General features: G+C 41.6%; 1 protein-coding gene across 2 annotated transcripts in view; it reads right to left on the reverse strand.

The window, feature by feature from the left end:
* The window catches only part of RAP2A (RAP2A, member of RAS oncogene family), a 34,059-nt gene extending 8,040 nt beyond the window's left edge, over nucleotides 1-26,019 (reverse strand). Inside the window, exons 1-2 of one of the 2 annotated variants that reach the window (XM_068419598.1) lie at nucleotides 25,885-26,019; nucleotides 25,706-25,833 (exon numbers count right to left, since the gene is read on the reverse strand). In XM_068419598.1, coding sequence (XP_068275699.1) covers nucleotides 25,706-25,833; nucleotides 25,885-26,019 — 263 coding nt within the window. Of the gene's footprint in view, nucleotides 1-25,705 lie in introns of both variants that reach the window. The other variant, XM_068419589.1, reaches the window with a different exon arrangement.
* Between the last annotated feature and the right edge of the window lie 1,950 nt (nucleotides 26,020-27,969).

Raw genomic sequence — 27,969 nt, forward strand, 5'->3', positions numbered from 1 at the left:
TGAGAGGGCAGCTCAGCCCACTATGGAGCTGGGCAGAGGTCTTGCCTTTCAGCGCAGCCCATCTCCCCCACCTGTCCCCTTAGTACTGCAGAAGTGGCACAGCTCTGTTCCTGGTTCCTGGAGCAGGAAAATCCCATTTTCTCAGGACTGCTGAAAAGCTTTGAGCAGCACTGATCATTCCTAATGAAAAGCATGAGGGCCGCCTGAAAATGAGAACTGCTGCCAGTTCCCTCTGTATCAGTGCAGCGCAGCCTGTATTCTACGGCAAATGTCATAGCGGGGCCTGTAAGAAATATACTCAAAGGCAACACAGGAAGGCTTGACTTTTCAAGACCTCTTCAGGAACATTTTTTTGCAAGACCCATTACACGTGTTTGCAGAACAGGTTTAAAGAACAAGGTACTTCACCCTGTTTAAATGATCTCACTGTCTTAGGCTCCAGTACAACAGACACTGAGCAGTTGCAACTCCTGAAGAGGTAACACAACTGCAGTCATTTATGGCCCCATGAAAGACACTGGTGCAGAGTCAAATGTCATCATATCTAGGATATCACTACTGGCAATATACAGTCATTGCTCCATAAAAAACAAACAGCATGTATTTCCCAGTCCCAGATAACTATTCAATGCTAAAAACCACCCTATTATCCATCTTTAATGAGCTTCTGGGACCAAGAGGCCACAGTAAATCCCTCAGTTTTCCTGAGGAAGGACACCATAGCCACATGGAATCAATAAATACACGGACTTAAAACATTTTATGTGGCCCAGCTATGCATCACTGACCACACAGCCTTACATGCCACACAGCGATAAACAGTTTCAACATTTTATCTTACCTCACATGGCACATACATCATCCGCATTTCTGTTTAGATTAATACGTATACTTGGAATAACAGCTTAAAACATTTAGAAAGCCTCAAGATGAATGGTATGTAAATGATCTTCAGAGATTTTTACCTCCCATTTTTTCTACCTCCAATCTTATTCAGAAAGAAAAAAACATGGGCAGTACCTGACATCACACCTGAATCTCTTTTACAAGGTACTTTTCAGATTTCGCGTTAGAGCTGTCATTGGATAAAGACAAAAACAAAGACGTGCAGTGAAAATACAATAAAAATGAAGAATAAAAAAGGCAAGAATTAAAATAATTATGTACACCAAGGCTAACAAACTGATCTGATTCCCTTAAACTGTGCTAGAGATTGCCCAGTACCCCTGGGGAGCAGGGGGGAGAAGCGAGCTGGACCAGTACAGGGGAAGACATTAAAAAGTTCAGATGGGTTCCTGCTTTCTAATTTCACATTCTGGAAATGTTGCATTTTTTCTAGGATTTTTGCCTGAGCTTCATATCAAAGCCAAATATGTTTAACCAAAATGCAGAAACTTCCTGTATAATAAAAAAAATTAAGAGGAAAAAACACATTTATTCTTAAAGACTATTTCTTATAACTAGCTTAAGTCCTGTTGAAGTTTATGGAAAGATGTATGATTTCTATTACATGTTAAATACTGGGACCACTGAAATGTAAAAGGTATCTGTCCATGATAACTATTCCTAATCATCAAAAGGAGTCTCCAGTACTAAACCACCTTTATTACCTTCTTCTACATGCAGGGTGTCTTCCCTTTTTTTTAAAAAAAAAAAAAAGTATTTCTGGAATTTTTGATAGTATTTCAAAAGGAAAGTAATTTAAGGGATAAAGATATTAGGGACAACGATGATGCAAATAAGATCAGAAGGTCAGTAAAAACAATTATTCTTCATTTTAGACTTACAAAAAAAATTGTGGTAAGAATCCTGCCAAAATACACAGTAAAAGAATTCTGAGCAATACGAAATGAAGTATCAAAAATAACAGTTAAATCTATTAGATTGTTTACAAATTCATACGTAAATATTACTAAACATTATTTTGTAACATAACTTACAAACTTTGATTGCCTGCAGTAAAATCTGTCATAACTTGTACTAGATGTTTCCTCATCTAGAGAAAGAACATATTCCAAATGTAACTATCAATACTTTTTCTTATCCCTCTCACAGAATTCCTTGGATGTTTAATGCAGAATCCTCAATAGTTAAAACTCACATCCTCTTCAGAGGGTAAGACAAGACACACAGTGTTCCCTAGTCTGATTCTGAGCCTCTTAAACACCAGGGCGAGAGGATGCAAGACCACAGAATTGTCAAGGCGAAAACAAACAATCTTAACCCTTTGTTGAAATCTTCCAATTCTTGAACCAAAGCAGCAGGAAAAATACATATGTACCTCTAAAGCAATTACTACCTTGTCTTAAGAAATTCAGGCAGAGAGGACGTTTCACTTTTTCCAAACCCTGATTCCTTGTATTTTGGTAGCTTTAAAAATTTTAACATTATGAGTTAAATCAATAGCAGGGGTTCAGTTTGCAGGGCTATATCTTTTCCATGGAGTCCTGCAAATATACGCCAATGAAGATGTGCCTATACCTGTACACTTGTATAGAATGTGTCAGGAGATAGATATGCACATCTAAAAATAAGTAGGTTTCTGCAAAGTTTGAACACTTGACTCTCTAATGGAAACTGTTACAGTTTCTCAGGTAAATCCATACAGAACAGCTGCAAAACCCCCACCATTCTGATGCAAACAAGTCATTCCAGTTTACCAATTCATTGCATTTAATATTCAGTTTTGTAAGCTATATTGTGTAAGGTTTTAATTACTTAAGCAACAACTGCCAACTAAAAAAAGATCCTTAAAATCACTTTTATAAATGAGTAGATGTTAAAGAGCTTATTGGAAGTCCCACTGCAATTAGGTGGCTGAGTCATGTATTATTTTGCTATAAAGAACAGTGTATGGCCTAATTGCAGGACAGGGGATCTAACATTTTATTCTAGGCTTTGCCATGAACTCCTTTGGGAAACAAACTCTTCAGATGGATAGACTGAGGTATACAAAGTTAGGAAAATTGTACCTACTCATCAGACAGCAAATTAAATAATAACTGTAAAAGAACCTGAAGAATAATATTAGAATAATAAATAACCACCTTTCTTTCTAGAAATAATCACCTCAACTTAAATAAAGTATTTTAAAGCCAATTCAGTTCTGCAGTTGTTATAGTCAGCTTACACTTTCTAGTTTGGTTTCAAGGTCTAGGAAAAGTCTCAAACAATGTCAGTTCTGCTGAAATGCTTTGGCCGGCTCACCCTCGGTACTGTGCTCCTAAGTAACTAGAGGAAATAGTCCTCTTCCAAGCAAAAGCCCAAGAAACAACAAAACCCAATGTAACGAAGCGCTATACATATTTGCTTCCCAACTGTTACTATAAGCACTTTTCAACCAAAGCACTTGAACACATTATTTCTAGGCAGCTTACAGCTGAGAACTTCCAAGAGACAAGAACGGTAGATGGTACTACCCGATACACACACTCAAAGGCTATCTAGTAAACCTACATCCCTTTGCTGCAACAGAGGCAACAGGATGATGCATATCATTTCTGCATGAAGGACACTAAAGAACTTTCCAGGTTATTTCCAAACACTTCAGAGATAAATTCTCATCTATAGAGGATTTTCCACAACTGAGACCTCATGGGCAACTAGAATAATGATAAACCCCTTCCATGTTTTCAGCCAGGTTCTGAAGTCACTGCAGATAAAGCCTATCTTCAGCTCTGTCACCTGCTTAAATGGTAAAACAGCAAGTATACCTGAAAATTCAATGGCCTGCCAACATGCCCTATGGGAGAAGGGTTCACTATTCACTAAAGGGAAGTCCTAAAGAAAAACCCCTGATCATCAAGATCTTAGGTAGACCTTTTCTCAGCACATTTGCAGAATTCCACAAAGGTTTAAGCTATGTCCAATGACATTATCACTTCCCCTTGCAGTAAGGCTCTGGCACAGGAAGTGAGAGGCAAACAGCACTTTGAGTGCTGGGGATGACAACAAGGAGCCTGTGACAGGAGTAACATCAGTTCTCACCCACTGCCATTTCAGATGTTGAAAGCCTTCGCAAACAGGAGGTCCTTAAACAGGACACCTCTCCCCAGTATCTATCATTACAATTCACATCTAACACTGAAGTCTAGTATCAAGACTGAAAAGACTCTAAGTGGTACATAAGATCTACCTGCTTAGCAGCAGGTTTGCTGTGAGTGTATCCAAACTGTATTTTAATCCTTGAGGTCCCTCTCTATGCCAATCAAAATTCTCATCCTATACAATCAAGCATCAACACAATCTTGTTGAAATCCTAAAGTCCTGACCACATTTAGCAACTTAGAAACACTGGAATTTTCAAATAAGAATTTTCTATTCCTTGGTACAGTTTAAGAAGCAATAACCACGAGTTTCAATTCTATATAAAATGCAAGGCAAGTGTTTTACCCGACTTTTTCCATTGTGACTAATTCTCTTGTTTCTAAAAGCAACAGGAAAATCAGAATGTCCTACAAATCTGAGATTCTCACAGGTGCATTGATTTCATTTAGTTGCTGTCTCTATGCTCAGGTTACATTGAAAGAGTCCAGAAAACTATGAACGGATTATGAGGCACAGTATGGTTGCTGAAGTACAAAATTCTTGCTAAAAATTTCCAGGCACTAAAGCTGAGCACCTAATTTTTCAAAAATTGCTGCTACTAGCTGTAGGAATGGCTCAACATATTGAAAATTAGGTCTCATTTTTATGTATTTAAACTTTGGGTCCATAATTGAAAATTATTCTTAATGATCGTATTAGTTTTCTGACCTTAAATATTTTTAAGCCATATGCCACGCTAATATATTAACGTTTATTCCAATATAATGAGCATGACTGAATATGTCAAGGTTTTCAGTACCAAATGTACAACATATGGAAGATACTACAATTAAAGAGACTAACATCTACCTTTTATTTGTATTTTAAAGTCTTAAAAAAAGACAATTCTTTAAAATGACCAGTTTTTTCAGACATAACCACTTATAATTAAACTTTATCCTCTGATACCTTGCAGAAAACACATTAAACATCAAGCGAGAGGAGTGCTGACACACGATTTAAGAGATGTGGGTTCAGTTCCATATCCTGCTACAGACTTCCTGCGCTATTTCTAGGAAGTCCCTTGAACTCTGTACCTCTGTTCTCCATCTCCAGAAAACAACAGTCATCAGATTTAACTTGTGAATGCCTATGGCACGTAATCACTTCTGAGGTCTTCCATCCTTAGCGATGGAGGCAACCTGAACATCTTGAAGGATGCATCAGCAGTTTTGCTTGCTCTTCAAGAGAAAAACATCCCTCATTCCAGCTATTCCCAGCAGTAGGCTATGTAACACCACAAATCTTCAGGTTTTCTTTACAAGTATTGAGAACAGATATGTTAGCGCAGATTCTGCGCCAACATCAAGCTTGCCAGCAGAAAGAATAAAGCTATGTGATTAGGCATGCCTCAGACCAGGAACAAGAACACCAGCATGGGGGACAAAGCCAAGGTTGTTATCTCACTTCAACTCCACCGGCTTGAGCAGAAACTGCTTGAAACACATGCTGCAATCGAGGGAATACTCCTCCTCCTCTCTTCTCCATACAAAACTTCTATAAGGTCAAAAAGCCTGCCTATTCTGATGATGTGGGATTGAACAGGTCCCTTTGCAAAGGCAATGAAAAATGCAGATACCTATTAAAAGCAATATAAGGCCCTTGCACGTCACACAGCAAATCTACAGATTCTAATTGTTTCATATTTTTATGACATTGCTGTGTTCAAAGAACTTAACAGTGACCCTAACATGCATTACCATTTATCTGTCAACACATGCTTTGTCACAAGAAATTTCTCTCAGAAGCATATCTTATGACATGCAAACCTTTAGATGAATTACTGTAATATTTTAAAATATACTGTAAACCTACCGCACAAGGAAGCATTGACAAAGGTGGGGAAGAAGAAGGAAAGTGACCAAACAGATTTGTACCAATTCAGGTGTATCAAAGTTTATGCCTGTAGCTGGTTTAAAGAAAAATCTTTGAGACAAACATATTGTTAAGATTCCATTTGGAAAAGCTGAAGCAGCATCCAGCCCTTCTATAAAGCACAGAATCTGGCAAGTAATTTATGATGACAATGGCAGGTCCAGTTTCTTGTAGATTTGGTCAATGCTGATATCTAAAGCTCTAGTTTTTCCTTCTGCCTACAGCTCTTCCCCTCGCCATTCTCCAGTCCATAATTAAGGTTGAGCAGATGCCACAGTTTTTCCCACAACTAGAGCACTGGCAGTGTCCCTTTCCCACCAACAATTCAGATAGAACTTATTTAGATTTCTAATTTGTTCCAGACTTCGAACCACAGAACTGGGGCGGGAAGGGACCTCGGGAGGTCTCTAGTCCAACCCCCTGCTCAGAGCAGGGTCAGCCAAGAGAGCTCAACCAGTTCGCTCAGGGCCATGTGCACTTCAGTCTTGAAAATCTCCAAGGACAAACCTTCCACAACCTCTTTGAGAATTTGTCTCAGCATTTAATGTAGTTTAATTTTGCCACAGAATTCAAAACTTACTGGGAGGTAATGAAGGAAGTTGAGACAAGAAGACAACTGAGTTGCACAAGGCTTGTTTCCATAGAAAATGGGCTGAGAAACAAATGCCAAAGCTATACAAATACTTATAGCTATTCATTTATGTAGAGGAACTGATAATCGTACTTACAGGACTCAAGATAGACATATATCCTAGCATTATGAAAGCAAAGTGAATTAACCAGATTTTACAGAATTAACTAAAGCTCAAGCATAAGTTAATGACAACTTCAATCTCTTTATCCTTGTTTATTTAAACTATGGAAAGTGAAACATTTTAGCAGATACACAAAGTAAAAACTTTGGCTAGCAAAAATAGTCAACTGCATATGCATTTTAAAAGGGCCAGAAGACTATAGTCCTGTAAGGTATTATTTCACTCTTCAAAGTGAACACACTCTTATATTCCTTTAACCAAATTATAATCACTGATAAAAATCCCGCTGCAAAACCTAAACTATTCTAATAGGATTTTCTCTAGCTCATTAAAATTATACCTTTACAGTCTTCAAGAATAGGCCTAACAATTAATTCAAAACCTTCTTAGCAGCATCACCTGCTTCCAAAGGATTAGAGTTCAGGAATGATCGTGTTGTGCCATCCAGTCAGAACCACACAAAAAGCAACAGCTTCTCCTCCATGTCGAGGTATGAATCTTCTTACTCCAAGAAGTCAGAGCTGCTGACTTTCAGCACTACCCAGATTTAGCCTCTGAAAACATATGCAAGCCTGGATCACAAAATTCACCTCTGACAATTTGATTGCCACTACCTGGTCTGTAGAATTGAGTGTTACATATGTATATGAACTGCATTTCCATAGTGGCTTTTATTTTTCTGCTTGTTAAAGATTTTGACCTTTTGCAACGACCCTAGCTTCAGGTGACTTAAAATGTTAAGAAAAAGTAAAATAAAGATAATAGGATTAAGAGGCAAACAACCTGGCATAAATTTCTGCTCTCTCATCAATCCCCACATAGAAGCGAACGCAGACAGATACCAGAGTTTATATGATATTACATAGCCTGGAGAAAATTCGTGTGTCTAGTATGAAGCAGAGACTTCTTTGTTGCCCTAGAAACCAAAGAAGAATACAGCTTAATGTCCTTCAAGCTAATAAAAATATCCTACAATGCCTGTAAGAAAATTTTGCAAAAAAATGCTCTGTTGAGACAGATTTTCCTCACAATGGTACGATTAGGTTACAACTCTGGGTATTTTTCAGAAGATAGACTATTTTCCAGAAACTCTAAGGCAGTGGCCATGCTGGTATAGTGAACCAATTTAGGAGAAAATAGTGCAAGTTCTATCATTTCCTTTTTTATTTCAGAAGTAGTATTATGACTTCATATCCTTTCGACTATAGTCAAGCCCTCTTTTACCAAAATAAAATACGTCACTCACTAAGAAAAAAACAGACATGAATCCGAAAGCCTTGACTAGTTTCATTAGCAGAGACTCTGAAAGCCTCTTCACTCCTGCTGAGTTTCCACCAGAATGTTTGACTTCTAACTTGGGAAAGAAAAACATTGTGCCATGACTTCAGAAAGTTGGTGGCTCTCATCTTACAGAATAATTTATCTAATTACCATAAGCCTGGTTTAAATAATTGGAATGTTTGAATGAACAGAGCACCAAGAATGTTTTCTTCTTCAGTTTTCAGAAGTGACCTCCATCTTTAACAACTCAACTTTGTAACTCTAGAAATGTAATTCAGAAAGAGCACATAAGCTAGTTAAGTGAAACTGTTTCCATATCTAAACATGAATATACAAAAAATCAGAGCTTCCGAAGTCATGTGAGGGTTTTTTGTTTGTTGTGTTATTTGTTTCTGTTTGTTTTTTTTAAAAGTAAGTTTTTGTTCATCTTCAGGTATGAAATACTGCCTCCCAGCATACTACCTCTATGCAGAAAATACAAAGTAAGATTTACTGATAACCTCTTCTATGTTGAGCATAAACTTCAGAAATAATTTTCTTAGTGTCGTGATTTAACCCCAGCCAGCAACTAAGCCCCACACAGCCACTCGCTCACTCCCCTTGGTGGGGTGGGGGAGAGAATCAGAACGGTAAAAGTGAGAAAACTTGTGGGTTGAAATAAAGACAGTTTAATAGGTAAAGCAAAAGCCGCGCACACAAGCAAAGCAAAACAAGGAATTCATTCACTACTTCCCAGGGGCAGGCAGGTGTTCAGCCATCTCTAGGAAAGCAGGGATCCATCACATGTGATTGTTACTTGGGAAGACAAATGCCATCATTCTGAATGTCCTCCCCTTCCTTCTTCTTCCCCCAGCTTCATGTGCCGAGCATGAAGTCATATGGTCTGGGATATCCCTTTGGTCAGTTGGGGTCAGCTGTCCCAGCTCTGTCCCCTCCCAACTTCTTCTGCACCCCCAGCCTGCTCGCTGGTAGGGTGGTGTGCTCAGCAATAACTAAAATATCTCTGTGTTATCAATACTGTTGTCAGCACAAATCCAAAACATAGCCTCATACAAGCTACTATGAAGAAAATTAACTCTATCCCAGCCAAAATCAGCATAATTAGGAACATTTCTCATTCTTCCCACAATAAGGCAGGTACCAATTACAGAAAAAAACCAACAGACTACTTCATTCTAAATCAGCATCCTGAATATACTGGAAGACTTGAAACTAAAGCTCACCCATTCTAGTATCCAGAACTTACCTAGTAAGAACTTGGTTATAAAATCACAGAATCATTTTGGTTGGAAAAGACCTTTAAGATCAAGTCCAACCATTAACCTAACACTGCCAAGTCCATCACTAAACCATGTCCCTAAGCACCACATATACTCATCTTTTAAATACCTCCAGGGATGGTGACTCAACCACTTCCCTGGGCAGCCAGTTCCAATGCTTGACAACCCTTCTGGTGAAGAAATTATTCCTAACATCCAATCTAAACCTCCCCTGGCGCAACTTGAGGCCGTTTCCTCTCGTTCTATCGCTTGTTACCTGGGAGAAGAGACCAACACCCACCTCGCCACAACCTCCTTTCAGGCAGTTGTAGACAGCAATAAGGTCTCCCCCCCGAGCCTCCTTTTCTCCACACTAAACAACCCCAGTTCCCTCAGCCGATCCTCATAAGACTTGTGCTCTAGACCCTTCACCAGCTTCATTGCCCTTCTTTGGACTCACTCCGGCACCTCAATGTCTTTCTTGTAGTGAGGGGGCCCAAAACTGAACACAGTATTTGAGGTGCAGCCTCACCTGTGCTGAGTACAGGGGAACGATCACTTCCCTAGTCCTGCTGGCCACACTATTTCTGATACAAGCCAGGATGCTGTTGGCCTTCTTGGCCACCTGGGCACACTGCTGGCTCATGTTCAGCCAGCCATCAATCAACCTCCCCATGTCCTTTTCCCCCAGGCAGCTTTCCAGCCACTCTTCCCCAAGCCTGTAGTGGTGCATGGGGTTGTTGTGACCCAAATGCAGGACCTGACACTTGGTCTTGTTGAACCTCATACAATTGGTCTCAGCCCATTGATCCAGCCTGTCGAGATCCCTCTGCAGAGCCTTCCTACTCTCAAGCAGATCAACACTCCCACCCAACTTGGTGTCATCTGTGAACTTACTGAGGGTGCACCCGATCCCCTTGTCCAGGTCATTGATAAAGATATTAAAGCGAACTGGCCCCAATACTAAGCCCTGGGGAACACCACTTGTGACCGGCCGCAAACTGGATTTAACTCCATTCACCACAACTCTTTGGGCCCGGCCATGCAGCCAGTTTTTTCACCCAGCGAAGCGTACGCCCATCCAAGCCATGAGCAGCCAGTTTCTCCAAGAGAATGCTGTGGGAAATGGTGTCAAAGGCTTTACTAAAGTCTAGGTAGACAACACGCACAAAATGACATCAGATATAGGGTATCTAGTACATAAAACAGTAACATCTATACATTTTATTCTTCCTTACATGTGTGTGTATGTATCTCCCAAATCTAATATTTGAGTAACTATTAAAATGAAGCTAGCTAGAATGAGGAGCTCAGATATACTCATCATCTCAGATGTTGAGCTATTTATATTTTAACTACTGTATAAATGTTAATTTCTTTGGGTCTACTCTAGGTTAAAAAAAGCTCCCTTTTCCCAGAAGAGTTTTACTAACCTGTCTGACATCCATTTTATTGTCTACGAAGACACTTTGTGGCACTCAATCACCTTGAAGACTGTTTTGTCTTGCACACATTAACCCTATCAGCTATTACTCCATGCATGCACCAGCAAGGTTAGCCTCTGGGATTCTGTCACCATGCAGCTGCCCACGCTACTGCATCTCCAGGGCTTTAGGCACCTGGCTGCTTTGGCCAGTACCAAAGCTGTGTCAGCAGTGGAGTGGGTATACCAGGGTCAGAGCCCAAGACTCCCAGCTGCCAGCACCCCTAGGGCACTGGAGCACCTCCACACCAGCATTTTCCTGTGGCTGTACGCCAGCTGATAGCCAGTGTCACCCAAAGAGACTGTTCCTCAGCTGACGGGAAGGATGGGCTTTGCTAGGTGACAGAAGCAGCAATGCGTGCATGCATGTATGAGAGAGGGAGGCAGAGAGAAAAAGAATGAAAATGTTCACAACAAGAGGCTATGTCTCTTACTGACATATTTTTTTTCAGAGGGAGAAAAAACAAAGAAGCCAGGCCAACCTGAATAATTTCTTTAAAATGTTGCGAATTCCCACATGGACACCAATTTTAATTTTGCTTAAATTAGGTAGGAAACAATGTGGGTTTACTTTGGTTTAACCAAACTTGTTCATAAAGTAACTTAATGATAAAATTTTCATATGTGGACAAAGCCTATTTTAAACTATTTTAAATAGAACATGACTGCAGAACCTGGTGAAATCCACATTTTGTTTTTTTGTCTTGGCTCTTGACCCCACAGCCTGGAAGACAGAAAAGCTCCTCTGTGCATACACGCATATATTTGTGTATATGTGTACATTTTAACTGTCTCTTTCTGAGTAAACTTAGTTTTAATAAACCTTATTATCAGTTTGTGAAAGAATCTAAACTACAATGAACTTTGTTTTATTCTGAGAAACAAATTATCACCCCAATATTTAAATGTCTGTCCCATTCTACATACATTCTAGGTAATGTAGGTATACATTACTGTATAGCAACAGTAATAATGGTAAGAAAATATTTGAAAGTTGGATTTCTTTTAAGCAAGAGCCTATATTTAAAGGTACCACACACCCTAGTGTCCATTACACCTTCTTTGTTGAATCACTAATTGGTAACTAGAATTTCCTGAAAATAGTCCACTAATTACTTTTTCCACATTAAGTTGTCCTATGCAGAAAGGCCATTTCAATTAATATGAAGGTGGGTGCGGGGGTGTGAAGCCCAGACTGTTCCCAGTCCTTTTAATCTAACCACATTTCTTGCTGACAGACAGAAAGTCTTTCAAAGGAAGGTGTTTTGATCATCTCTGGGAGAAGAATGTAGACTTCAATTACCAGTCCAATTATCCCAGCTAGAAAGGCAATACAATTGCTTAATTTTAGAGTAATAAGGGACTTTCAAGGTGTGCCTTCTCCGCTTTCATCCAAGACTGAGCTTTCCATTGCCCCTCTCTGGCAGATGAAGCTACCACGATGGCAGTCACTATTTCTGAATAAAAATCATCTGGAGAAGTCAACATATGCTAAGTTCAGTGATTTCACACCTTTACGGGATTTGTTTTCCTTCTTGAATATGCTCATATCAAATTAAAAAAGGATGGGTTTTTTTTTCGTATTTTAGCCAAATACAGTTTACTAGGGTTAGAACAAGATAAAGAAAAAAACTCAACACGGTATCCTGCAATAAACAGCAAATCATATTGGATGACCAAGTTCTGGAGAATCCATGGAAGGAATACAGGGTAAACTTTTTTCTACCTCCCAAAATCTTATTTTCTTTCCTGTGTTGAGTCTACAAGGTAGCAATGCTTCCCAGAGGCAAAAACTTTGTAACCACAGTTTCTTTTCCCCTCAGTGTGTCCATATCAGGCCTAGGGATACACCAGTAAGTCCTGCAATACATGATATGCACATCACCCTCCTTCCCTCTTCGTTATGTTCCAGAGCAATCCGGACCTTTTAAGTTCAAGTATCCTGACCCCAGCTTTCCATGTATTTTATTTTCCTTATCAGAACGCATTTATATTGTAAACTTTGGTAGGTAAAAACTGAATTATGTTGATTTATTTAATTAAAGAGTTACAAAAGTAGCAAGAGGACACAGTCAGGAGAAACCACCTTTCTATCATCAGATCAGACTACCATGATGCTTGAGCTTCTTGTGATATAATTTTTAGACAGATAATGGTATTTTGAACATGTCTGCTATAGGTTAGCAGTATGACTGAGGGTTCATATTGTCTGCAAGTGTCAGTCGCTTCCTTCCCTTGAGAAAGGGCCCTGCTTTTAGTTAAACATTCACATTATGGGTCCTGTCTATAAACAGCTGCCCAGTAGTTGAACTCTGGGCAATTACAAATGTAACCGACAGTATAAATCAAAAAGATGGAAAGAACAGTAGCTCTGGTCCATCAGGAGACTGTTCAAGGGTTGCATTTGCTCAGTATGGTTCCTGAAAGCCACCCTCACATAGATGTAGAGCAAGTCCAGCAATCCTCCAATGACACACTCAGTGCAGAATCTGAGGCACAGGGCCTGGTGGCAGCAGGGCTATTTCCACAATAACGCCAGACATTTAAGTAAAAACTGGTATTTGAAGTGGTAATGGGAACAGCATCACTTGCCAACAGTTGCTGACAGACTCATCATCTGATGGGTAACAAGCATCTGACTTTGTTTGCTACGAAATCTGGTTACAGAGAGCACTAGAAATAAAAGGGTTACAAGAGGTTTGACTAAAAACTGCTAGATGGTATAGACTCATCAGAAATTTGCAGCAGCTACATAATAAGACAGTGATACTTTGGTAAGCAACAGAGGCTACACAATCCCAGATGGAACAACTATAATATACATAGTGCCAGAGTAGAGGCAAGACCATTATATACCCACTCACACAGTCCAGGCAAAATTATAATCTGATCCATAATGTTATCTTAAAAGGCAGCAGAGGGTTCTTCAAACCTAATCCCATCAAAACATAGCCACTCATTCGCCACACTAACAGGCAGCCTAGCTTCTCCACAATTTGAATCAGATTTGGGAATATTCAGACTAAGTGAAATTCCAGCATGTGCAGTCATGCCTAAATTTTACGCAACATGGAGGATCAAGGAGCAGAAGACTATCTGTTCTCATGTGGCCAACTTATAACAACTACTGTCGAAGCAGATGATATGAAGATAGCCTGCTGAGCATCCACAGCTTTTAATGTTAAGTGAGGCTGCAGATCCAAACTATGGGAAACACAGAAGAGAGGCCTATGAAGACTAATTAATCAAGTTTCTTCACATTTGATATTTAACATTAAAACTCTGTGGACTCTCGGCAGGCTGATATCATCTGCTTCTCCAGTTTCTTCCTAGGAAAGAGTCTATCGTCCCTCAGACAACTATTTGTATGAGGATGGCCACCTAAGCAGATTCTACTCCAAATATAATGTAATAATCAGCTATATAATATAACCTGTGCATAGAACTCCTTTTTTAGAGAAGGCATCTGAAGTACAAGAATTGTCAAGCCCATGCTGTGGATGATATGATCATCAAGTCTGTGGTCTACTCAATGTTCTGTACTAACAAGCTCCATACAAAGGCAATCAGGAGTTCACTGCTCAAAACAAGGAATGAAACTGACATGAAAAAGCAGGAGGTAAAGAAAGGAAAACATTCTCATGGCAGATATTTCTGGGCCTGAATGCAAAACCAAGGCAGGTAAATATACTGGGACTCCAGAAGAATTTAAGGAACCATGTCCAAGAGACTGCTCCACAAAATTTCTGCCTCCCCACTTAATTTCTTGACAGGCCACATCCATCTAAGGTTTTTGTCAAAACAAGGTGGCTGCCTGAAGTCATACAGCTGTGCAAGCCCAGCTGAGACATATATTGGAACCACAACAGGGTCACACACTTCAGCTCTCTTGGGATTTATAGATGAGGCATGCAAGCAGCCAAGCTGAGAGGCGTAATTCACTAAACATTCCTCTGTGAATCTAGTAACACACCAATAGTAAGATACTCAACAAAAACCACAAGAGATATCACTTCCACAGAAAGCCATGAGAATAAAAGCAAGAAGTGGCAATGCTATTTCTCACATTTAACATAACAGTACATCAATGAGCAAGGAGGTGAAACACCTCCACCATACAACTTCTTTAGTCCCAGGACTTTCATATCTGCTTTTCCCAGAGGACTGCTCTAACCACTAAGCTACAAGTGAGGTTGAGAAAATACTCTTCAGTCTTCCCGTTGAAGATGTGCCACTATGAAGGCAAATACAAATATATGAAGGCAAATTCACAAATCCTGAGGGAACGACAACAGAAAAAGATCAGGTGTACAACCTGAAAAAAGATACTAGGGACTGAAACCCAGGGATTTCTCAGGACTGCTTATTCACTTTAGATTAAGAAGTCACTGCAAAATTGCAAAATCAATATCCCATACAGTGAATGGTCACCAGAAGACTCCCCTAATCCAGGTGACCACAATATTTCAGGAAAGGTCAGTTGTAGCTCCATGATGACATAGTGGCTTCCATTTTTCTCCCATTCTTTTAGAATTTAAGTGTTTTGATCAGTGAGAGGGCCTCTCAAAAGGAGAGATTCCACAGACATAAGGAGATAGTTTAAGTGATTTGCTGCAACAGGACTACACACCTCAAAGCAAAGCAGATTCCTAAAGAGCTGAGACAGAAAAGAAACACTAAGCTATTTTGCAAGACCCATTTCTCATTTATTTCTCAATGAAGTGCAAGAAAAGAGAAGGCTGACAGTGGGGGGGGAAGGCGTCTCCTCCAGTGCACTGCATGTTCTGAAGATCAATGCCAGGATTCCCTGCATCCATTCTGCTTTGGACAGCATTCTGCACCTTTGGTACAAAAACGAAACCAACCCCTCCTATCCCCAAAACTCCCACTGTATATGGAGGAGGTTATCTGTTAAAGAACCCAAGCAGACTAAACAGGTTTAAGTGGTCCTACATTGACCTCCCACTCACCCCAAAAACCTAACACCACACCCAAATGGACAAAAGCAATGGGAGAATTCATTCCAAATTACTGCTTGGATTTTGATTGTGGACCGCAGAGTTAACCCAGCAGAAGGTGACTCATGCTTCTCTCTTCCAGGCATTGTAGGGAGTAACCTGCATGTCAGCTACCAAGAATCTAACTGCTTCTGAGGCTAGCAGAGCAGATGCCGCCTTTAAGCAGCAAGATGGAGAGCCTGGGTTTCATCGGAGACTGAGAAGCACTCAGACAAGTTATTTTTTTTTTTGAGGGGGGGCAGGTATGAAAGGCATCTGATAAAATGCTCCAGAAGAAATAGTTTAAGGTGATCATCTTCTGCCCTCCGAATTATTTTCAAAAAGAAATTGAATTCCTAATATTACAAAAAACCATCTAAACCACAAAAACACAAATCACCACAATTTGACTGGTTTTCAGCAGAACTATTACAGCAAAAGAGTGGCAAATTTTGAACCTAGAGATAGAAGATTACTACTAGGAAAACTCTTTACAACATCAAGTCCTTTTGGCCGTAGAAAGTAATCCACAGACTAAAAACTTACCTTCTTAAAAACAGTGTACAAATAGAAGTATACAAACAAGGACTGCTGTCATGTAGTTCAAAAAATACTCACATCCAAGATTCTGCACCATGGCCAAGTGCAATTAAATACAGAGGTGGGTGAAAAAAAAAAAAGGGGTTTTTTTGCCCACTCATTTATAACTTTTGGGGAAAATGGTATAAAGCCCAAACATTTCATATTCATTGTTCTGTTCCAACAAAAATAACAAGCTTCTAAAATTTAAAAATTAAATTGAAAACATGCTAAGGAAATTTCAAAAGAAAAGCAGTTTTTCAGGAAAACTTAATTTATGCACTTCTAGATAGGTCTTACAAAGTTCATGGCTTTTTCAAAAGAATAAAGCGTTCCAATTATTTGCACATTTGTAAAACATTTCAAGTAAGATTTTGTACATCAGTTTAAAAGATGTGGGAAACTGCAATCAGATCTAATCAGATAAAGTAGGTTGATCAGTTCTGGCTTATCCTCTATACTGTAAAATACATTAGGAGTAAGAGGGCAAACAGTACAAACATTGTCCTACCAAAACTTGCTCGTCACAGCAAGCACACATATAGCCTGGTGGCGATCTATGTGGCTGTTTCTAGAAAGCATCTTTTCTTGCAATTAATCAGAAATTCAGGACCAAAGCTCTTCTTCACAACATTCAGAGCACTTCAAGTTCAGCACCCTTATCCAACTCATTTCCAGTTCAAATTAAATTGTAGTTGTGTTGATACTCACATGGGAATTCAAACACTATTAATCTTTTAGTTAAGGTTGCTACCTGTTAACCAGAACAATAACAGCAAGTCACCAAACCATCATATAAAGCAAGAGGTTTATTTTATTTTACCCCTGGCCACTACCCTAAGCTATTACATTCCAATATTTTAAAGTGTTTTAACGTCTGCCTCATTACCCTGACTTTTTTGCAGAAGATAATAACAGTATTTTAAGATGTTAAAGCTCTGTTTCAAAACAAGCTAATCAACTCTAAAAACACTTACTCCTTTTTTTGTCCTTCACGTGATCTTTCACCTAGTCGAGGCCTAATTAAGACAAGAATTAAAATACTGTCACCATTGCATTTTTGAAGAGTACAGCACCAACCGAGCTAGCCCCATGACATTAATGTCGAGAAAGGATAACATGCTCATATCACACCTTTAATTCTCTTGTTTAGACTAGGATTTAAGACAACACAGCTGCTAAAATGCAACCCATTGACAACGAAAGTGTTCGAGTTGCACTCATCATTGTAAACTGCACCTACACTATACTGTTTGCCTTAGTGCAGCAAAAACTAAATACTAGTCCTGTATTGGAAACCTCTGGAAAAAAAACCACACCAAACCAAAACAGACCAGCAGGAAGCTAATGAATAAGACAATATGAAGAAGCAGATACCTATAGTTTTGTTATCTTAACAATCATGTAAATCTTTGTACAAGTCACTACGTGCCAGGATAATTTAGCACTGCAGTCCCAATTGCTTCCCTATTCTCTCTCAAAACGTTATCATCACATACCACCTACGCAATTTACAAGCAGAAAAAAAGGAAAAAAAAAAAAAAGCTGTTTGAGCAGCACTTGCAATATTTCAGAAGTGAAATAACCAGTAACCCCAGGTTTGTTCTTAGGTGCAAAAAAATAAAAATCTGACACTGAATTATGAAGGGGAAAACCAGAAAAGGAGTGAATTTAATGATTTTTGGGAGAGCCACCCAGACATTTCAGATTCTATTAATCTAAAAACTTTCAGTTGCCAAAGATTGTCTATTTTTGAAATTTCAGTCCAAAAAGTATGTCTGCTAACGTAAGAGTTTTACTAAACATACTGTTACCCAGAATGTTTTAGGTATGACCAAACAACAATATTTGTTTCTATCCACATACTATCCAACTGAAGTGTAGAGAATTGTGGTTATTTTTTGAAAGAAAAGAGGCAAGTTACTGCCAACTGTGTTGGCTATAAAAAACAGTATTTAAAGAATTATTGTCCTCTAGGCAAAACAGAAATTCAAAGGCAAAACGGAAATTCTAATGAGCAATGATTTTTTTTGATAAAATTTTCCAAATATTCATTGCAAAAATCTGTGTCAAAACAGCTTAATGAATAGCAAGATAGAAAACATTCAACCCCAACCAGGAAAGCTATATAATTGTACTAAACTATGAAAGCCATTAAAGTCACTGTTACATTTGGTCTTTAACACATTAAATAGCATTTTCACAACGCATACACGATCAAGCAACACTGCACAACTGAAAACAAATTTAGGAAGTCTTGCCACGTACTATTTACTATTCGACAATTGTAGCTATCTATATTTATTCACACACCTCTACAGCATGAGCTACAGCAGCAATTAAGACCTGAAAAAAGAAGATGATGCTAAGTGATATAGGCACCATAAAAAAAAAAGATATGCTATGCTCTAAACTAGCACAATCTAAACTAAACATGCATACAAAAGGAGCTTGCCTACCTGGCTTTTTCAATAAAAGTCCAAAGAACACCTAAAAAGCAGGGGGGGATAAAAAGATTTATTTTCAGTGCCCACATATGGAAACTATCATGTCACTTTACCTTACAAAGATAAATAAATAAATCTTGGAAAGCAATACCTATACCATTAGCTGGTAGTGAGCAGCCAAAAAAAACCCCAAACAGTAGAAGACTCTGGTTAGAGCCATTGTCTCAAATTTTCATGGTTTCCACAGAAAGCAACTTAAAGTAGCACGAATATTTCAGATTATTAAGAAAGTGTGTGTGTGGGGCAGGGGAAAGAGTCAAGAGAACTCTGCAAGTACGGAATTTAATTCAAAAGCTTCCACAGGGAAACATTAAAGGTAATATGTTCTAAGGATGCATGATCACCTTGAAATACCCAAGTTTAAGACTAAGCCAAGCAACTTTAAAATAATCTTCTATAGCTTTAAATTGCACACTGTCACAGACATTTTTTAGAGGATCATCTGTGTATGAATTCCCCAGTTAATCAAGAAACCTATAATTTTGTCTGACAGAATTAGTTCATTAATTTCAGATTAAAACAAAGGTAGATTCACTAAAAAAGAAAAAAAATCTAAACTCTATAGATCCAGCAAGAAGTGTTGTAAGTTTAGTTTAAAAGCATGAGAGCACAAAGAGAAACTAAAAATCTGAGTTTAAAACTAAATAAATTTTACAGGAATGTCCTGTATCCTGCAAACTTGTACTCTTCCTATGACAGACACTTTCTAGGGGATGGTCTACATATCAGTTCCCCAATAAGATACGGGAAATGGCCATACAGTTGAAGGCTCTGATGTTATATATAGGGTCAATTTGATACAACTGACTACTTGTGTTTACCACTTCTTTATATCTCTACAGATGCTTAAATATTTGCAGTTTCTTGTAAATTGATAAGGTTCTCACCTGAGAAACAGCTATCCATAGGTGCCCCTTAAAAAAAAAAAAAAAAAAAGGCCAATATAGCTCCTCTGGTGTACTTTGAAATATTTCAACACAATAGCTGATGCCTGCACCATGTCAGAATTCCATTCAGCTTCCTACGTTTTCTCAGAGCTATGTTTGACAGGATTTAAAGTCTAGTAATCTGTTCTTGCAATAAAGTGTTAAGTTTCATCTGACGGGGGCACAAGAGTGGCTGGCTGCTTGGCCTGGCATCCTACAGAGAACGGGGGCCATGCTTATTACTTGCCCTGCCTTTTTCACTTAAAGATGAGGACTCTAATTAATACGCTACACTGAGATTATTGCAAGAAAAAAAAAGATTTCAGGATTTCTGTCCTTATTTCTAACATCTCTACACCGCTAGCGCCTATGAAAGTCCCTAGACATTTGTCAGCCTTTTGCATACAGTACTTCAGAAGGAATAGTATTTTCCAAGTTTCACTTCTGAACACTTAGGTATTTCTTTCTGAAAGGATGAAGCCATGTTTGTGGTTGAATGTGTTGTAGCAAGGTTCATGACGAATTCCCTAAATAGTTCTCAAAATTAGAAAAATACTTTCTTAAAATAAAAAAAGGTGAGAAATACATTGAATTTCAGAAAACTGGTAAATTCAACCTTGCTTAAAGAGTACTTATTACAGTGAAGAGCTAAAGAACTAACTAAACTATTTCATCTTCTCAAAACTCTTTATTTACTGAAAATCATTTGTATGATCATATTATCTAGTTTTAATGAGGGTCTGGACCTCAATGTGCTAAACAATCTTTAAATAAAAACCATACTTTGTTTTCACAGTACTTGGAAAGCAACATTTTCAAACTAGACATTTGAGCAATTTGTAACTTCAAGTACAGTTTTTCAGACTTAATCACCATTAAGTCACTAAATACATCAATTAACATTGACTCAAGATACTGATTTCACAATTAATAAATTTCAATAATTACCCCTTTGTATGTTTTATATGACCACACAGAATCCCTAGACTGGGAGGCAGACCTTCATCTTCATGATAACCACCATCACAAAGAACATTTTCAACTCAGAGACACATTTCTGTGATATTTCATAGCAATATACCCACATCGTTCAGTCTGCATTTTCAGACAATCTAAATTAATAAATTTTCTGGTCTTTGCTTGCTAGAGAAAAAGCAATAGATTAATGAAAAGCTTTATTTTTTTTTCGTGACTTGAAATAAAGCATTTCTCAAAAATAAGATTTTAAGTAGAATCTGTTAGATTCTCCAAAACATGAACACAACAGTCCTGTCCTTAAAGCACTGGTCAGATGTCTAGAGAAACTACTGCACATGAAGAACTCTGAATTAACCTTGCGAGTTCTTTTCTTATTTCTATGCTTTAATTTTCTGCTTGAATAAAAATAATAATACTTTTCTATTTCATGGGGTTCTAAAAATATATATATATTAAAGCCTGTAGGGCAGATTGAGAAATTATGTTACTGAAGACTACATAAGCACCTAAAATACATACCCAATGAGGTTTAAACATACCTTCATGGGAGAAAAATATTGGCAAAGTCATATCCAAAATTAAAATTCAGTATATTGTAAATATCAGCAGTTTCTCTACAGAGAGCTTTCTAATCACACAAAAGACAAACACAATAGTGTTAGAAGTTACCTAACTCATTTTTCCACAAAACAAATTACACTTCTTAATTTGCATACTCACTACTTATTTCTAAACCTCGATATCTAACTGGGGTGTACCGTGTCCAATCTGTTCAATTTGACAGCTTCTATTCTTACTTCACTGCAGACCTTCGCTGGCATGGGCCCACTCATCCAGTTTAGCCTTGCTCTCACAAATAAAAGGTTTCTCCAGAAAACAGTTCATTCTGAAACTAGAGTGAGTTCTGTCTGCAGCATAAACAACGGACGGTTCTTTGCTGCCAAGCTTGCAAATCCATTTTGAAGGGAAAGAAGGTCCCAGAGCTGCAGCGCCTACAAATGCGCAGATAATGTATTTTGCGTAACATCTCACCGGGAGGCAGCGCTTGAATCCCTTTATCCTTCTTCTACACAGAAAGTAAGGAGTATCCTTCAAAGCCACCACATAAAAAATATTATGCTTATGTACACTCCAGCTTCCTAACAGTACAAACCCTCAGCATTTGCAAGAATCAGAAGAAACAAGGCTTAATGGACACATTTGGCACAAGTGGGATCCAGAAACTGGTACCACGTGCCTGAAACGCTAAGATCACGGGGTTGGAACAATGCATTTCAGATAAGCGGTCAATTGTACAGTGAACAAGAGCTCCCAAACTGTTTACTTAGCCATCATCATCAGTGGCGACAGCTTCAAATAAGCATAGAGGCACCCTCTCAAGTTGCTAAACCCAGAGACCAACCCTATACCTTTGGCCTCATTCTGCACAACCCACTGCCCTACACTAGGACACAACCCCACTGTCCTCCTACCTTCCAATTACACTCCTTATCCAGCAAAACAAAGCATCCACAGCTTTGCTCACCTCGGGCACATCCCCTTTCATCAGTTTCCTGCCCGCCACGTACTGATCCTAAAGCACACGTTCCAGATAAGCAGGGCTAGTTGCAGGCACTGCAAGAAGAGCCAATTGCAGAAGCGATTGCTTTGTACAACACAAGCTATAGCCAAGCTGCTCCTTGGGTAGAAGCTATTGTAAGACACAGCATCTGGAGGAGGAACAACGGCAGCTGTGATTTTGTACCACCGAGATCCTTCATCCAACGCAGGCAGCATGCCACGCAGTGGGAAGCCCTGGCCCAGAGCACAGCAAGCACTTCTGAAGCCTCTTCCTTCTCCTCATCCTCCGTCTAGTCAGAACTGCTGGGGGTGCACCCATCCACTCAGAACTGACAGGGCTCCCTTACTGAAAGTAAAGCACCTCGACTCATTCTTAGAAAGACCTAAACAAAAATGTTTTATTTACTTCGAAATGAAGAATATTGTTTACCTTTAAAAAATTTCCAAGGAAAGAACTTTAATTACCTGTTTAAAAGCTATGGAGGCATTCTCCACTCTCGTTAAAGCTGTGCGCCATGCCTGAAGGGGATGCAAGGCTCCCACTTTACGTGGTACACAAGGAAGCTTGACTTTATAGTTCAGCCATTAGGAGATTTCTCTGCAGACTGGGAGACCTGGATTTCGGTCCTGTTTCTAAGTCTAGTTAAGCATTTTTTAATATCAAATAGCCATTTAATGAGAACAGAAACTATGCTGGCAAGAATGATCTCAACCTGTTCTAACTACTACCTTCAGAGTTAAGTAAAGGTCCATTTATTTTCTCTCATTCATGAAAACGTCATTCGTTCCTATAAAGTAACTCAACTTCACCAGGTGGAGTGAAGGCCTCCCTTAGCTTAGTTTGGCCTGGTATGTGGTGGTTAGACCAGGGAAGCAGAAGACTCAAGCGTGCATCTCTTAACCTGAAGAGGGAATTTCACCTGTCTTTCCTACTTCTTGGGAGAGTAATTAAAATTACTCTCTAATTATGTAATAACACAGGTATTCTTTCATCCAAAACAATAAAAATAGCAAGGACAACATGTAAAATGCAGAGATACCTACCAGTTAGAGACCTGACCAATGGTTTTCAGGTACAATGAAAGTTCAGAGATTTTTAGATCATGGTTTTGTATCAATATAAGCATATAGTTGTCGTTTTCAGGTACATCTCATCCAAAATCCCTAAGTAAACAGGACTATGATTATTTGTCTCTCAGCATGGATTAAATGCATTTGTGCAACTGTAAATTATAATTTAGAAGTCCTTGTACAGATACATATTATATCTGTAAATATGGATTCTTCCAGTTTAACTGGTAAAAAGGATGCAAGCTTAAGTCAACAGCACATTAGGTCTTACACTGCCTGCGAACTTAAGTTCCAAAACATAATAACACCACCACCACCCACAAATATAAGATCAGGTAAACTGACAATGAAAGATCCGGTACACTTGCTAAAACTACGTCCTTTTAATATTGCAAGTCAACAGCACGTCCCTTTCAACTACAACTCAATTAAAATTTTCAGGACTTGCTAAAATTTTCAGGATTTCAGCTGCTTTTAGATTACTTTGCATAAGTGAAATTTAGGATTAAAACACTGCTCATATGTCTTCCACAAAGTACCTCCCCAAAAGCCAACAGTTGAAGTCTTGCAGTAAAAGAGATGGCAGAAGAAAAACAAGAGGAGCATTTAAACCCACACTCAGCAGTGCTGAGTCAATGTAACCAGGGAAGTAGAAGTTGGTTTCTATTCTGCTTCACCTATCTACAGCTTGTCAGCTGGAGTCAGAATGCAGATGCTCCGTTGCAAGATACAATGCAAGCTGCAAAAGCCCCAGCTAGGCATTCAGAGGCTGAATAATTTATGTCACTGACTAAATACAGGAAAAGCATTTACCAATAAATAAAGTCTATCCTAACTACTTACAGAAAAAAATGTTCTTCTATAAGGTATTTGCGAACAATGAGGATTGAAAGGATAGGGAAAATGCATTTTCCATAATACATTCAAAATAACTTCATTACATTGGTCTTTAGAAATCTCCAGTGAAAAAGTTAGGACAGACATTAAGAAACACCTACTGTGAGAAAGTTGCGAGTCTGCAAAAATGTCAGCACTTTGCCTCCTCCCTCCGCTTTCCCCTACTCACCCTCCTCCCCAATTTCTAAATACATCTTCCCCAGGCCTTGGTCTGGAACGGTAGTTGCTGTGAACAGATCATACCTGACCATATGATTAGCCATTATCACCTTTTATGCTCCACTCTACATTAAGACGCAAATCCATAAGCTGTGGTCCAACTAAGTTATTTACAAGGATTTCCCTTTCAGATGTCCAAGCCAAAGCTACAACCAGTTCTGTGACATAATTACAATCTCTCTCCACGGGCAATAACAGATCTTGGTCCGCGATGATCTGGCCAGCGGCATTTTCTCGTCCACGCTATGGTTCAAACAGTTGCTATGATTTCAAATGGTGCATCTACCCTTATTTTAGCGTGACTGGCTACGTTTCAGCTGCTGACATCTAACTGATTGACGCATATCTAAACAACGTAGCGGTTACAAAAACAAACTGGCAGTATGCACCGGTGTTTCACCACCGTGGATTCACTTGCAAGAGTCGCTGGCAATGCAACCATGGGAAATTTAAGAGAAACACCAGCATACATAAGGCCTAATGCTCAGTCGTCGTCTCTTTACCAAGAACGAGGCTTGTGTTCTGCACTTTTAAGAGGAGCGGGAAGTTCACAGAAAATACCTATGCAGGTATCCGAAAAGGCAGATCTCTATCTGCCTTTGAAGACATGTGTGCTGCACGAAAACACCCAGGTGCTTCCCTTGCAAACCAGCTACGGCACGTCCACTAAGAAAGTACCCTCGAGGGCTGACCCGATGCAGTATTCGGGGAACTGCCTTCCCGCCCCCCCGGTTACAGCCGCGGCACAGGCTCTCGCCCGCCCCCAGCCTGTCTGCCATATTTCACGCAGGAGCACCCCAAACTCACCGCGTCGCAACTGCAAACGGGGGGTGGGGGGCGAGAAGCGGAGACCGCCGGAGCCCCCCTGCCCCCGCTCCGCCACCCCCGCGGCCCGCCCCGGCTCCCCGCCCGCAGGGAGCCCGGGGCTGCGGGCGAGGCACCGGCCAGGGGAGGTGTGTGTGGTGGTGGTGGTGGGGGGTGTCCCACCGCCCAGGGGAAGGCGGAGGGGAGGCGGGTGAGGGAAGGAAGCCGCGGGGCAGGCACCTGAGCGGGCAGCGGGCAGGGCGTGGGCAGCCCCCAGGCCGGGGATCCGGGCACTACGGGGCGGCCCGGTGTGGGGGTAGGAGGAGGGGACGGAGCGGGGGGGACGGGCGGTCGGCAGGCCCCAGCGGGCCGGGCCGCAGGTGGGCGTCGGGCGCGGCCGTCGGAGGAGCGGCCGCCGGGCAAGTCACCTCTTGACGCGGATGATCTGGTCGCGCATGGGTCGGATGTCCTGGAAGCTCTGCTGGTTGACCAGGCTGTAGACGAGGATGAAGCCCTGCCCGTTCTTGATGTAGAGGTCCCGCATGGAGGCGAACTGCTCGGTGCCCGCCGTGTCCAGGATCTCCAGGACGGAGGGGGAGGCGTCCACCTCGATCTCCTTGCGGTAGAAGTCCTCGATGGTGGGGTCGTACTTCTCGATGAAGGTGCCGGTCACGAACTGCACCGTGAGCGCCGACTTCCCCACCCCACCCGAGCCCAGCACCACCACCTTGTACTCGCGCATCCTCCCGCCACCAGCGCCGACCGCCCGCCCAGCCCGCCCGACCCGCACCTGCCGACGGCCCCTCCTCACCCCCCCGCCATGGGCCGCCCCGCCCTGCCCGCTGCCACCGCCCCCGCTCCGCTCGCCCAGCGGATGCTCCCGGCCGCGGCAGCTCCTGGGCGGCGCTGCCGGCGGCGGGGCCGCGCTCACGGGGCTGCGGCGCGGCTGAGGTGGGGCGCCGGCCCCGCCCCCTCCTTCGCTGTCGCCACAGCAACAGCCAACCGGCCGGCGCGCGGAGGGGGGGGCGCTGAGGAGGAAGAAAGAGCGGGGAGGAGGGCGGGCGGTGCCGCGTCACGTGGCGCCCCCCACCTCCCCCGCCGGAGGGCGCCGACCAACCGGCGGGCGCGACAGCCGCACGTGACGCCGACGGCAGCAGCGACTCGACTGGGTAGCGGCGGCGGCTGCCCGTCCTCTCCCGCCCCCCGCCCGGCTCTGTCGCCGTGGAGACAGCGGTCCGCCCGCCCCCCCCAACTCGCTCTTGGGGCCATCTCCGCGACACGTGCTTCCCGGAGGGCCAACCAGCGGCCGCGCAGCGGTCACGCGCCCGGGGGGATGAGCCAATGGGTGCGCGGGCGGGGGGCGAGAGGAGCTGGGCGGCCCCGCGACCGGAAGTGCCTGTTAGGGGCCCGCGGTGGTCGTGCCGGGGCTCGGTGCTGTGGCAGCCGCGGCGGGGGGGGCGGGGGCGGCACACTTCCAACGGGCCCCGGGAGCGACCTGTAGCACGAGGGGGACCTGGCGTCTCACCGAGGGGGTGCAGGGCGGTTGGGCGAGGCGGCGGCGGCGGCCCCTGCGCTGCCCCCTGTCCCGGTAGGTGGGCGGGAGTGGGGGTAGAGGCCTTTCCGAGCCGCCCGAGGGGAGATCCCCGTGCAGACTCCCCGGTTCCGCTGCCCGGTGTCCTGGGGGAGGGGGCTCTGGCGTGCTAAGTTATTGCTGTTTTAAACCTGGCAGTTCTCCGGAGGCAGAAGGTGTCAGCGGACCGGCCGCTGCGGCATGTGGGGAGCGCCCGAGGACACTCGTGTACACACAACTAACGCACCGATCCTGTGAGCGTTCCCTTTGCGCTGTGTTCGTCATGCTGGCGTGCCCTTGCAAGGGACGCCGTTAGGTGTTCGTTACTAACGAGTGCCTTCCTCCTCATCCCCTTCTGATAGAGACCGAGGGCCAGGAAGGATGGTACTACAGTGAGAAAAATACTCCATATAAATAGTAACAAAAATTAAGATGATTGATGAGGCGACATAACTTCTCAGGGGAACTAGTATCACTCTGGAAAGATGCTCACGTTTGTATACTTGTCTTTCTACTTGAGACAGACTCCTTAACCCTTCATTTTTTTTTTTTTGCAAACATCAGTGGTTGGAATGATTTGATATAGGGAGAAAAGACTTTATTTCCATTAGAGGCTTATGGTTCAGCCAGAGCCATTAGTCTGCTGTTCAGTTACTCATTCTGAAAGCTGTCAGAGAAGGAGCTCACTCCTGGGGTTGCATTTGTTACTGTGCTGTTCTTCCCTTTGCGTTGTCACATCTTCATCTTAAGTAAGGCCTAAGGTGTCAGCCTGCTTTCCAGGCAAGCCCAGTTCTGCTTCCTTGTTGACTTGTTTTCATATTTCTGAACCTAACTGAGAATTTTTGACTGGCAGATGTATTTCTGGCTTTTTGGAGCACACTTGTCCTCTGTCTGAATCTTTTGGTTAAATGCTTGTCCCGTGCAGTGCTTTAAGCTTTCTAGTGTTTTGCTTGGGGCCTTCTGCTGTTATAGTTTGGCTTTTCCTCTGTGTGGTTGGGTGTTTTGTTTTTTTTTAACTACAAAGCTTCAAGACAAATTTATCATAGTAGGATGCCCAAAGCTTTGGTCTGTCTAGAAGAAAGAAGATTATTTGCAGGCTTCTCGCAGTGCCCACGTAGTCAA

This window comes from Nyctibius grandis, chromosome 2, assembly GCF_013368605.1.
Source record: "Nyctibius grandis isolate bNycGra1 chromosome 2, bNycGra1.pri, whole genome shotgun sequence".
NCBI lineage: Eukaryota > Metazoa > Chordata > Aves > Nyctibiiformes > Nyctibiidae > Nyctibius > Nyctibius grandis.